At 43.6% G+C, this 14056-nt stretch overlaps 1 protein-coding gene across 4 annotated transcripts in view; it reads right to left on the bottom strand.

The window, feature by feature from the left end:
* Positions 1 to 7572: 7572 nt before the first annotated feature.
* Positions 7573 to 14056, bottom strand: part of ZC4H2 (zinc finger C4H2-type containing) — a 67743-nt gene continuing 61259 nt past the window's right edge. For 3 of the 4 annotated variants that reach the window (XM_023634354.2, XM_001504860.5, XM_023634353.2), the window contains 4 exons: positions 12968 to 13139; positions 11213 to 11385; positions 10162 to 10324; positions 7573 to 9041 (listed from right to left, as the gene is read on the bottom strand). In XM_023634354.2, the coding sequence (XP_023490122.1) occupies positions 8928 to 9041; positions 10162 to 10324; positions 11213 to 11385; positions 12968 to 13123 (606 nt within the window). In that variant the 5' untranslated portion in view covers positions 13124 to 13139 and the 3' untranslated portion in view covers positions 7573 to 8927. The remainder of the gene's footprint in view (positions 9042 to 10161; positions 10325 to 11212; positions 11386 to 12967; positions 13140 to 14056) is intronic. The other variant, XM_005614228.4, reaches the window with a different exon arrangement.

Consider the following 14056-nt stretch of genomic DNA (forward strand, 5'->3'; position numbering starts at 1 on the left):
TAGGACCATTTCAGGATGACCCAGAGAAGAGAGATTCAGTAGCAGGACATCTGACTGTTTAGATGAATCAGGACAAAGGTGGTATCACAGAGCTGGAATAAGTTGCAACTCAGGAGGAGACTCGGTTCTAGTTCTGCCTATGTAGTGGACCAATTTGTGACTTTGTGCCAGCCACTTCATTTCTCTGCGGTTAATGTTCCCATTAATACAAAGATGAACTAGACTAAATGACTCCAAGTACCTTTCCAGCTCTAAATTCCTAGGCTTGAATCTAACAAGGGATCAGCTATATAAGGAATGGGATCTGGCAAGTTATTAAACTGATTTGAATGGAGTCACACGGGGATTATTGAAATAGTTTTTGAAGTGTTAGGGTGTGCTTAGGTTTGCTCCCCTGGTTGACTGGGAAGAGCTGCTGAGTTTCTTTATACTGAAGTTAATCAAGCTGGTTGGATAACAGAATAGAGGCTGCTAAGAGCCCTAGGCTGGCTGAATACCTATCATATTCTTGGATTCTCAGACAGAACTAAAACTGAGTTTTCGTTTTCCCTCCCTCCTCCAGCCCAGAACTTAGCAAGAGAAGGATGAATGTGTCTAAACTGACATTTAGAAGATGACTAATAGATGCATCAGGAAACCTCATTAATCTTCCAGTAATCACCCTTCTGTTGGCACTCCATCGTAGCCTTAGGTCCTCCCATCCCACTCAACAGCTCTCTCATGCTTATGGCTGATAATGACCAATCCTGCAGAATGCTTCTAGGGAAATTCAAAGGGAGTTTATAGGTTTCTAGAATTGCCTACTTGGGTTCAGAGGGAAAAAAATCTCCAAGGCAAGACATGGAATCAAACTAGATGTCTACCAGCTTCTATCCTCCTGCCACTTATTGCCAAACCAGAGAATCAGACAGGGGAATTGTTGAGAGATATTGGGCATTTCCAGCCAGAGCTGTACCACTGTTTGGCTGGAGCAGTGCATGGTATGATGGGAGGCAGGGTAAAGGAGGTGGAAATGAACAGGTGTCTGATTACCTCTCCCCTCATAAGATAGGGCCAAGACTGGCCCAGCTAGTCTAGAAAATCCAGTGACTAAGGTCAAAGTTATATTCAGAGAGGCCATAAGCAAAGCACAAAGTGCCAAGGCAGCATTCTAGGGGGTGAACTGAGGACCCAGAATTGCTTAAACACTCCAAATCCCAAGACCTAAGGAGGACCAGAGGTGGAATCAAGGTCAAGAACCAAGATTGTGCATCTCAAAAGGATGGAACTGGAGCAAATGTAGGTCAGGGACAAGTACGAGGATGCCACAGAGGCTTGGTATAAACAGCCTTGAGGCATTTAGAGGCATGGGATGCCTAGTTTGTGTATTTATCTAGTTGGCTTAAATGGCCAGAGCAAAGATGAAGTATCCTTATCTCCAACACATACATGCTATTCCCTGGTAGGGGATGGCCCTGGACTTCCCTGGATTTATTGGTGAAAGAATCTAATGGGTTCTTGGGTGTAATGGGTTCTTAAGATAGAAGATGGCTTTTCACAAGCTTTCATCTGGCCCCTAACCCTTTACTGCACCAGAAATTGGGGGTGACTATGGTGCTAATGGATGTTCAGACTTGTTCCATTCTTCTCCCCAGTTCTCCATCTCAATTAGCTGGGGTTGGACACAAGGCTAATAGATGTGGGATGTGCTCTAGGCAGGCCAAGTGGAGTAGCTCCAGTAGCAGATAAGTGAATCTGCATAGACATTGGCAGCTGGAAACAGAATGCCATGGGGTTTATTTCCTTGGTAACTGTTTTCCAGTTTTTTGAAGGGGTGGGGATGATAAAGATGACCTCTGTAGGGAGATTGTCTTGTCTGCTGCTTAGGGTTGAGTATTGGTTTTACACTATTCCCCTGTAAACCAAAGTAGGTCCTATAGAAATTTTTGAGGCTATGCTGCTCATACAAGTACTGGCAGACTGCTGGTAGCGTGCTGTTCGGTGGAGTCATAGCAAGGGTAAATGCCACCATTAGGGTTGAATGGAGAACAAAAGCTAGTTATACTCGCAGTTTCAGCAATGGTGAGGTAGGTTGACCAAGCTTACCGTCAGTAAGAAGTGTAACAGCTGAGGTACTCTCTTTCCAGGCTCTGACTATTCCTGAGTTGTAGTTCATAGGCTAGAAAGATAGAGATGGAGAGGGCACTAAACAATACTTTCCATTGTATTATCACCGCCTAATCCTGCTGGTTTAGGAGGACACTCAAGTCTGTTATGAAGTTCATGGCAATTATGTCCAGGAGCACTTCCAATGAAAATAAAAGGATAGATCTCTTTGGGAGACTGGTTATTCACTTGAGTTTTGGGGTTTAATTTCTTAGGTTTGAGTCCCAGCTCTGTAAATTACTGCATGACCTCAGGCACGAAACATAACCACTTGGTGCTTCAGATTTTTGTAAAATGGGAATAATAATAGCGCATATATTTTTGGACTGCTGTGAGGGTTAAATGCGAGCATTACGTGAAGTACATAGTTCAGTGGCTAGACCACAGTAAATTCTCACTCAATAAAGAAAACCTACTATACTTTGGTTCTTTGAGATCTGTCTTCACCCCAATGCATGTTTCATAAAGGGAAATATATTATAAGGCATCAGGCGAAATGCAGAGTCATCAAAAGTCCTGGCAAGTCATATTTTTTTTAAAGGATATGGTGCTCTGTCAGAATAGCATTAGGCAGGAGTGCACTTCTCTGTAGGTTTCTCTCTTGGGAACACGTAAGCAGCCATTTGTATCTTTGGGTCTCCTAGGCTAGTTTTTCATTTTTTCCAGGTGCTGCCACTTGTAGGCATCTCTTTCTTGCTCCTTTTGGATAAATATAGCCACCTACCTGCTATGGAGGCATCCCTTCTGCTCTCTAGATGGAAGCCAGAAGCCTCCTGGTGGGCAGTGTTGTTACTTGGTCAAGATGTAGAAGAATGTCTGGAGCTAGGGCTGGCAGGAGGATCAAGAGATCAAGGACAGTGTCTCAGTGCCCTTGGAGATGTCAGGGTTATAATATTTCAAGCTTAAAAGGCTAGGATTTCAGTGATGTGTGGAGGAGAAAGGAGCAGGCATAACTGCTGCTGCACTGGGTGTGCACAGCAATGTGGGGGAGGTTCTGTAACAGGTGCACCCCATCACCAGCACAGGGCAGCATCTTCCCAGATGGCAGAGTGAGTGGATCAGGGCCAGACCTCAAACTGTCTTCCCAGAGCCCCTGAGCATACTATGACATAGATTAGAAACAATAGGTGACAGCTGCCCTTAGCACTACCAGAAAAAAGAAGGCTCACAGCACAGCCAGGTCCAAAGGTGAAGTAGGGTGACCAACTACTTCAGTTTGCCTAGGACTAAGGGGTTTTCCAGGATGTAGGACTTTCAGTTTTAAAAGCAGAACAGTCTTTGGAAAACTGGGACAAGATGGTCCTCCTAAGTGGCACGCAGAGCTGTCACTCTCCCTCCATTATCATCTGTTCTCCTCGGTGCTCTGCCAATTCCACTGGGGTCAGTGAAAGGTATGCTGATTATACAAGAGGTCAAATTATAAAATAAGAATTCTGGGGGAAAAACCAAGGGTTTTACGCAAAGGAGTAACATTACCAGATAGATGTTTTATCTCCCCAATATTTTATTATGAAAAACTTTAAAATATAAAATTTTAAAGATACAGCCAATTTTATAAGTAATACTCATATGCCTCCACATAGATTCTATAATTAGCACTTTACTAGACTCATTTTATCACATCTCTATTCTTCTATGTGTCCGTCAATCCACCTAACTTTTGATGCATTTCAAAATAAATTGCAGACATCAATACACTCTTCCAGATGTTTTTGTGGTTTAGTGAAGGCACTTTATTGAAGGCACTTTGTAGAAGGCTCTTAACCTCTACCAGCCTCAATTTTCTCATCTCTAAGTTGATGACACTTAGTTTTGCTAGGAAGATTTGATTTGTTTACCTGTTTAACAAACTTTCAAATAATGCTTCCTATGTGCACTTTATAAATTTTATCTCATTTAATCCTCATAACAATCCAATGAGGTAAACTCTATTATTACCTCCATTGTAAAGTTAATGAGCTCACTGAAAGTCACACAGTTAAAAATGGCATTGCTGAGAATTTAATCCAAACTCTCTGCCTTTAAAATCTATGTTCTTAGCTACTACACCATACTAACTCCAATATATGATATGTGAACACTTAGCACAGTGCCCACTAAATTATGGGCATCCAGTGAATGGTGATCTTCATTGTTAAAATTTTCACTGCAATCCCACACAGCAGGTATTATCTCCAGTTTACAGATGAGGAAACTGGATGTCGGAGAAATTTGATAACTTGTTATGAGTGCACTGCTGATAAATGAAGGATTTGGGATTTTAACCCAGGAACAACTGACTCCTGGGTCAGCGTCATTTCCCTGTACTTTGCAGTACAAAAACTACTGAGGTACACATGATCCTAGACCACCTATTGGGAATTCTTGTGTGGGGATGGTCTTCCCTCCCCAGCCACAAGCAGAAAAGAAAGTGGTAGAAAGAAGGGCTTCTGCCTAGTTGCCAGGAGGGTCCTGTCTTTTACAACCATTAAACAGACTCAATGGCAGGTGGCAGCAGGGCCTCAGAGCCTCATCAAGCTCCAGGAAAGGAACCATGACTCTCAGCTATCAGCTTTCCCTCTATGGGAGGCCTTACATGGGGCAATCCCTTCTCTCTTGTACCTTCTTCCTCCCCCTTCCCTTCCCCCTACCACTAACCCTCTCCCTTACCCTCCCTCTTCCTTATCCTTCCTTCTCCTCTTTCACCTCCTCCTCATCTTTGGCCTCTCAGGGAGACAGTCATAATCATTATCACTTTCTTCCTCATAGTTACCATTTACTGAATGCTTCTCAGGTGCTGTTTTAGGCAGTTTACATGTATTGGCTTGTTTAATCTTCACAACAATGCTATGAGGAGAGCGCTACTACTATTCCTGCCTCACATATGAGAAAATGGAGGCTCAGAGGACAGTTGGCCTAAGGACACCTGGCCCTGAGTTAACAGCCTTCTCAGAGTTCGCCTTAGGAGATGTTAGACATTGCAAAGATGCTCATAGTTGCTATGGGAAAGCTGAGGGCATAATAGTAAAAGCAACCTCTGGCACAAATCACGCATACTTCATCCCCACTGTCAAACATGTAAAAAGGGCCCAAAACTTGGTTATTCCCATATTGGAAGGCCTGGGTTCTATTCACGGCATTGCTCTTATTTTGCTATGTGATCTTGGGCAAGTCAGTTTCCCTCTCTGAGTCTCAGCTGTAAAATGCAGATGATAATAATGCATTCTCTACTAACAGTACAGGGTTATTAACATGAGCATCAGATGAGAATGTTAAAGAAGGTGCTTTAAGTGTAGAGCATTTTACCAACACAACAACTTCCCTTACTCTCCTCTTCCTCCTCCTTCTCTCTCTCCTGCATCTCCCTTTTCTTCTTTCACTCTATTTTTGTTACTTCTCTTTCCTTCTATATTCTCCCTTAACCAGGTCTTGGACTTACCTGCAACACTACACTTAGGCAGAAGGATCACAGGCTTTAGAGGCCTGGATCTGATTCTTGGCTTTGCCCCTTCCAAGTTGTTTGTTGGGCAATCACTTTACCCTTTTTGAGCCTCAGTTTTATCATCTGTAAAAGTGGACACACATAACACCTTACTGGCAAGGTTGTTGTTGGAAGATGTGGTAGACTGTCTGCAAACATGTCCAATAATTCCTCTCATCTCTGATATGCATGCAGCTCCTTCCATCAAAAGGTAGAATCTCTTTTCCCCACTCCTTAAATTTAGGCTGACTCTGTGACTTGCTTTGACCAATAGCATACAACAGCACTGTTGCTGTATGACATCTGGTCTTACGCCACAAAAGACCTTGCAGCTTTGGTTTTCACCCTCTTGAAAGCCTGCTGCCAGGTAAAAAAACAGTCTGTTTTACTTAGAGAGGCCAAATGGAGAAAGAGAGGCCCTGGAGGATAAAATAATACAAAGGGAGGTGGGGTGGGGGTCAGCCAGCTCACAGCTGTTCCATCCATCCCAGCTTAGGTGCCACATATGAGAGTGCAAACATCTTAGATCCTCCAGCCCCAGTCAAGCTGTCTGAGACAACACCATGTGGAATAGAAATACATCATTCCCAGAAAGCCCTGCTCAAATTGCTAAATCATGAGCAAATAAATGGTGGTTGTTTTAAGCCACTATGTTTTGGGGTGGTTTGTTTCTCACAATAGATAAATGAACCAGGAAAACTAAATGAGATAGCAGCATCCCATCCAGTGGTTGGCAGATGTAGGTGCTCAGCATGATTGTTCCCTTCCCATTCAGAAGTGTCCCTGGGAAATGGCTGATCTGCTAGTGGCGCTACCACCAAAATGAGAGATCTGACCCCCCAGTGTTCCAAGGATGCAGAGCAATGGCTACTCCTATACTTTACAGGGACCTACTGAGGCTTATACAGGTTAAGGTGTATTCCAAGTCACACAGTCGGGTGTCCTCCCTTTGCCTGGAGTGAGCCTGGGCCACCTCAAAAGAAAGCTTGTAGCTGAACAAAATCTTTGTTGATAGAGTAATGTCAGGTAAGGCAAATAGTACTTTTTTTTGACTAGTCATTCAATCTAGGTGATGCCAGAGACACAAAGGAAAGAAGGAAAATTAACACTTATTGAGTGCTTACTATGGGCCTGGCATTGCTCACAACAGCCCCAGAAGTAGGTACTATTATTTTTCTCATTTTCCAGATGAATACTCTGAGGCATATAGAAGTTTTTGTCAGCTGCTGGGTTCCTGGGAAGCACTGGGAATGTTTAATGTATAGGATATTAATTAGGGCGTCTTTGGGATTAACACTTATAGAAGGGAAGAGAAGGAGGCAGGATTGGACAGAGGGAGCTGTTGAACTACAACGCAGTTCTAAGGGAGACCTGAGTCCACCCTATGGGGGAGCTTTGAAGCTGTGATGGCCTTGTAGAGTTGTTCCCTGTGGGGCACCAGGCCTTTATATTCCTGTACCAGTCATTGGATTCCCAGTCCTTGATTTCCAGTTCAGCATTATGTCAACTATTCCTAACATCAAGCCATTCCAAAAAGGAAAAAAGCTTAAAGAAAAAAAAATCATGGAGAAAAAGTAGAAAAAATATGGACTCTGGAACCAGACAAACCTGGGTTCAAATCCTGAAACTTCTCTTACTAGCTGTTTGTTAACTCTGGACAAGTTATTTAACTTCTCTGAGCTTCACTTTACTTTTTTGAAAAATGGCAATAAGAATAAGTAGTTTGAAAGGTTGTTTTGAAAATCAAATACAGTCATTTATATAAAGCATCTTGCATAGAGACCTGACACAAAGTAGGTACTGAATAAATGGAAATTATTATTATAATAGGGTATATTATTGTGGTGCAATATGCCTGGTTTTCTAATTTGTCGGGTGGAGTGAATAAAAGTGAAGAAGAACTACCCAGAAGGGCAAAGACATTACATTTTTCCTATGACCTGGTATACGTAGGCACTCAGTCAGCATTTACTCCAATGAACAAATGTTTATTTAAAAGGATTTGTACAGACATAGCACTCTTACTTTCAAAGAGCAGAGGAACTTTTTATATTATGAACACACAGACACTGTGGAAACTTAAAACTACAATTAAGGAAGGAAGGAAAAATATGCCCCCCTCCCCACAGCCAGGGGCTGTGACCTGAAGCAAAAACTTTTTCAGTCAGCTGAAAAACCCCCATCCCTGTCCCATAAGTCTGAGCGTGGTTTGACTAGAGATCTGGCTTTGGCGCAGGGGAGAGCTGTAGGGCTTGGGGAGCGCGGTGCCTTTTCTTTTGGGAGGGAAGGCCACCTGCACAATCTACAGAAAAGGGGGTGGCCAAGCAGATGACCTGAGCTGAGGCTGCCTTATAGAAGAGGGGAGATCCAAGAGAGGGAGGGAATGGAGAGAAAGTCCCTGCGTGTGTAAAGGGATTGGCACTCACTTGAATCTCAACTCACTCCCCTGACCCCTAAAATATCCCACTGAGTAAGTGCCAGAGTAATGGTTTTGAACAAAAGGTAATGCAGATATAAGCCTGGGGACCCTCTCAGCCTAAGGTACCCCTACAGTAGAGCCCTCAGCCCAATGACTTAGGCAGCAGAGTTAGGCAGGACTTGAGGAGTGGGTTTGGGTCCCTGATCTCGCTGTGGAGAACGTCTACTACTGATTTGCTAAAACTAGGGTCATGGGGGAAAGGCCCACAGATCTCAGGACCCTCAGACAAATAGCCTGGTACCTGAGAACTTTAGTATATATGGGAGACTGGCGAGGAGGGGTGTGAACTCAATAATAAACAGCCAGGCCTCCAAAATGAATATGAAAAGGAGGGCTTGTCTAAGCTACCTCTTGGCCTTGAAGATGAGATAAGAGTGAGAGGTGGCTGGGGGACATACATGCACCAAGCCTATTGGAAAGTCCAGCAAGAAGACTGTTATCCCTTCAGAGCCTAAGGCAAAAGTACAGGGAGGGGGCACACTGGAGCCTGCACCTGAAATAAGATATGGGCCTCCTCCAGCCCTCAGACACAGGAGACAGAGAATCACATCTGTGCCTTCTGCCCTTCCCTCAGTTCCAAACAATGGCATGGGTTGAAATGTGGGTGGGAGAGAAGGGATCATCAGAGACACTGTCAATAGCACCTGAACCACATCTCTTCCTAAATCAAAAACCCCAAGAAGAAAAAGAAGTAAGAGCAAAGTGAGACAGGGGTTGTGCTTCCATCACATTAAATAGGAGACTTGGTAGAGGTGGGGAAGGGTTGTTTCACATCAGGACATCAATTACTCTGGCCAAGGGGAGGGGTTATGAGCAGCAGAACTCTATGTGTTCTCTCTCTCTTCATTCATCCTGCTTCCGTTTCGGCTTTTTGGGGTTTCGGGACCGACTCTTGGCTTTGCACAGAGGGCATATAGGTGCATTCCGGTGAATCTGCTGATGACATGACAAGCAGGCCTGGTGGGGGGCACAGGACACAGAAAGTTAGTGGTCAGATTCTTCTAGGGCATGATTCAGCCTTCTGATCCCCAGGGGTCCAGAAAGCAATTGTGATTTCCCAACAGGAAGGAGCAGTAACAAGTGAGAGAGACCCAAGTAGAGAGATCAGTGCTGGATGTAAGGGACATAAAAGATATAAGGGAGTGAGGATCAAATAGGGGTATTGAGGAAAAATATCCAAAACTTGAAAATAAGGCAAAGTGAGAATTGTACATCCATTTAGTATTATACTAGAAGATAGTCCAACAGGCCCACTCAAGGATTATTTCTTTCTCTAGGACAGGTATCAGTAAACTTTCTCTATAAAGGCCAAGATAGTAAATATTTTAGACTTTTCAGGTCATATGATTTTAGTGACAACAAGTCAATTCTATTTTACATGAAAGAAGCTGTAGATAATACCTAAACAAAGGCATGGAAGTGAGCCAATGAAACTTTATTTACGAAAACAGGAAACAGGTCAGACTTGGCCTGTGGGTTCTAGTTTTCTGACCCCTACTCTAGAAAACTGTCCTTTTGTTTGACTATTTATCATTGATAAGGACCCGGACTCTGTGATTTATGCTTATAAGCTGCAAATGGTTTTTGCCCAGTAGAGATGCAGATTATTTCTGTTCCGAAGAAAAGATAATCACAAAGGTTAGTTTTATTGCCCTGTAGGATATTAACCATTCCTGTATTTAACTTTGCAAACTTATTTCACTATTCCTCTCCTTTCCTGGCTATATAATCATCTGTTCTTCAAATGCTTTTAGAACCAGCTTTGTAATCCTGCTAGCTCCCTCATTAATGACATATGCTCACCTTATATTTGTTTGAGTCACGTTTCGAAGTTTTTGACAATTATATGTTGGCAGAGCCTGGCAATCTCCCTGCATTCTAACCCCTCTGGGAAAGTGAGGTAACAAAAACAGTAGGTCCACTACAGCACACACACACCATCCCTTCTTCTGTGTCCCAAGCAAAAGCTGTTTTAGGAAGGTCCCAAATAAGTAAGGCCAAAGCTGCAGACCTAGCCTTCTATGGGGCTTCTTGAGGATGCCTTGCTTCCTCCATAGCTCTTACCCAGCTCACTCACCTTCATTGGTGGGGGTTGCTGCCTGAAGGTGGCTGTTTGCCGAGTGTCCTGCTTCCTAGCCACTTGGAGTTGTTGGGCGGCAGCGGCTGCAGCGGCCAGGGACTCAGGGATGGGGGGCTCCTGAGGCTCTGTCTGCCATTCTGCTTTCTGCTTTTCAAAGTAACTTTGAAGATGAGAGACATTACATTAGCTGGATCATTCTGAAAGCAAGCAGAACCTTGCCCATCTTAAGGACTCCATGCCGCAGAACCAAGGGGGTTGGGCTGTGGCTCACTATAGAAAGTTCTTGCAACCTCCCCAGCACAGGTTCTTCTCCCTGGGTACCAGGCCCATTGTCTGATCAGAAAGGTAATCCTCCTGCTCCTTAGCTCTGACAGACCCAGAAAATCAAGAAATCCAAGGGCTAGCAAAGTCCTCAAAGGACATTCATCTACCTTCCATCTCATGTTCCTTTGTAGTATTCCTATTAAGTGTCTTCAGGTCTCTGCTGACATACCTCTAGGAAGAAGAAGCTCACCACTTCCATAGGCAGACTGCTTTACCTTAAGGAAGTATGCTTGCTTCTACTGAACTGAACTCTGTCTCTCTGTAAGGCAAGCCTAGTTCTTTAACTCTGGGTCTTAAGGTGAAGTTCCAGGCTAGCCCCTAGAGACCATGAAAGCTCAGCCTTCTGTGTTTTCAAAGGTTTCTGGACACTCCTTCTAGCCGTTGACTTGGGAATTGACCTCTTAAAAGCCATAGACACACACACACACAGAGTCATACACATAGTCTTGTATTGTCAAAATTGCTCAAAGAATTTTAAAAGCCATCTAGTAATTCCAGTCTAATTATCCTTCTTTTAGTGTAACAGCCCAGCACAGAGACTTGCCCAAGGTCATGCAGTGGATTAGCCACTGACAGGCCTGGGGCTAACACTGTGTACCCTGACTTTCAGACCAGGTTTTATGTGTGTACATAAGCCTGTGCATATATGTGTGTGTGTGTGTGTGTGTGTGTGTGTGTGTGTGTATGGTATGTATGTAACAGGGACAAGGGGCTGGCAGCTTACTCCAAGGAGAGCTTCTCTTCCTCTTCACATAGGTCAGGGAGCCTCTGCAGACCCAAAGTCATGCGCAGGGCATCCACATGTTCCTTCAGTGGTTTATACTCATCATGTAGCCGCCGGGTAGATTCTAGCAGCTTGTTTAGATCATTCTCAGACTGTTTGATGGTATTTTCCATCTGGAACATAGAGTGAGGTAGACACAGAAAAGACCCAAAGATTCTCAGTGAGGCTCTACAGCTGAATGGATAATAACACAGGCTCCAGAGCCAGAACAATCTATGGTCAAGTCTTCAATCCACCATGTATTCTGTGTGATTCTTGTCAAGCCTCAGTTTCTTCATCTGTATGATAATGACAATACTAGTGCCTACCTCATATAATCTTGGTGAAGGTTCAATGATGGAATTCATATAAAGCTCTCGGTACAGAGGCTAAGACAGAGTAAAGGGTCAATAAATGGTAGACATTAATCAAATATAGCATCTTAGAACTGGAATGGATGTTAGAGTTCATTTAGTCTACCCCACCACGATTTTACATATCATAGAATTGAGGTTCAGAAAGAAGGAACTTCCTCAGAGAAATACTTCTTACAGGCAAAGCCTAGATAAAGACTCAGGGCTTCTGCCTCCTAGGCCAGTAGCCTTTCTTCTAAATCAGTGGTTCTCAAAATGTGGTCACCAGATCAGCAGCATCAGCATCTCCTGGGATCTCATTAGGAATGCAAATTCTCAGGCATTACCCCAGACATACGGAATCAGAAACTCTGGGGTGGAGTCCAACAGCCTGTGTTTTAACAGGCCCTCCATGTGACTCTGATGCATGTTCAAGTTTGAGATCCACGGGCCTAGATTTTCAGCCCCTCTGTGGCTAATTTCTTCATTTCATTGGCTCTGTATCCTTGGTTAGCTGGCAGCAGAACTGCCAACTCCTCATAAGATCCTAAAACCCTATGATCTTGTGCCACAGAAAATCCCAAGTACCTACTGTCCAAATTGCATTTATATTTCCTTTAAGATCCCAAGCCTGGCAATATCAGGAAATAAGTATTGCCACAGAAATGAGTTTTCCAATAATAGAAACTTAACTCCTTCAAATGTAATTTAAAAAAAATTATGTCTCATTGTCATATGCTCTAAGGGTTGGAAAGGACCTTACAGGTCAGCACCTCCAACCTCTCTCCTGGTGAAAGAACCATCAATACTGCAGCCCAGACAGGTGATAATTCAGACTCTGCTTGCATAATTCCAAAAAGTGGGAAGCTTACCAACTTAGCAGGTAGTTCATTCCCCATGTTCGAAGAGTCTCCAAAAGAGACTCTAATGACAGAGCCCCACTTTGGTAGGCCAGCAGGGATGATTTGTTTGGCCTAGTTGGAAGCTTTAGAACCCTTTAAGGTAGACCTCAGAGGCAGCTGCCTGCTCTGCTTTTCTGCAAGGCTAGCTCTCAACTCCAAGACTCCTAGAATAAGAGCATATCAGAGCTGAAAGAGACCTTAGAGGTGACTGAATCCCTCCCATAATACAGACAGGGAAAATGAGGCCAAGAGAGAAGAAGGGGGATGTTCAGTGATATATAGTCAATCAATGACAGAGCCAGGACTGGATCGCAGAACTTCTAGATTCTTCTACTCCACCACAGCCTGATGCTTACTTTCCCAAGTTGGTGACAGCCACATCTCAAGGAGAGGTCACAGCACTCACTACTGCCTATTCCTCAAATGGCCCAGAGGAAGACTTCAGGGAGCCAGTCACATACCACATTGATGTCAGCATGGATCAGTCGGAGTTCCTCCACGTGGGCCATCTTCTCCTGTAGCAAGAGGTCCATTTCCTGTTTGTATTCCTTCAGGTGCCTCTCTTCTGACTCAAGAGCCTCAAACTCAGCCTTCAAACGGGCCTTGATCTTCTCCATCTGCAGGGTCTTGTTCCTGCAATTCCCAGAAAGCAGAAAACAGACCAGCAGGAGAAAGGAAGAAAATGGGAATGGGGTACAGAGTTAGGCCCTGAGCTAGGGATACCTTTCTAAACCATCTTTCTAAGCTTTCCTCTCTCTAGGCAGAGCCAATCTGAAGCCATCTCAAAAAAGTTAGGAGATTCTTCTATGATAAAAGCTCAGTGGGTCTCAAATGGGGATAATTTTGTTCTCTTATGGGGCATTTGCAAATGTGGGACAGGTTTCAGCTGTTATATGATTTAAGGGAGAGCACTACTAGCATTTAGTGGACATGGGCCAGAGATGCTAAACAGCCTCTCAATTCACAGGGAAGTCCCATACCACAGATAACTCCCACCCAAGATGCCAACTGTGACCTCTTGAGAAACTCCAGAGCAGCACTGTCCAATAAATTTTCTACAATGATGGAAATATTCTATATTTATGCTTTACAATACAGTAGCCACTAGGGACATGTAGCTACTGAGCACTTGAAATGTGGCTAGTGCAACTGAGGAACTGAATTTTGAATTTAATTTTAGTTACTTGAACTTTAAACAGCCACATGTGGTTAATGGCTCCCATATTGGATAGCATAGCTCTATAGGGTCCACTCATCAGTTCCAGAAGAGGAAGGGGAAAGTTAAAGAATGGCAGCTCATTTCTTTTCTTAGAAAAATAAAACCTGTTTCTGCTTAAATTCCAATTGCATACGCTCTGGCTCAGTAATCCTACACCTGGGAATTTATTCTAAGGAAATAATTCAAGGAAGCAAAAAAAAGTTGATACACAGCAATGCGTTTTCTGGGCTGTGGGCAAAATTTGAATATTTGACAGCCATTAAAAAGAATCACTATGAAGACTTACGACATGGAAAATGTTAAGGATATGATACTCAATGAAAAAGTATAC

This window comes from Equus caballus, chromosome X, assembly GCF_041296265.1.
Source record: "Equus caballus isolate H_3958 breed thoroughbred chromosome X, TB-T2T, whole genome shotgun sequence".
Taxonomy (NCBI): domain Eukaryota; kingdom Metazoa; phylum Chordata; class Mammalia; order Perissodactyla; family Equidae; genus Equus; species Equus caballus.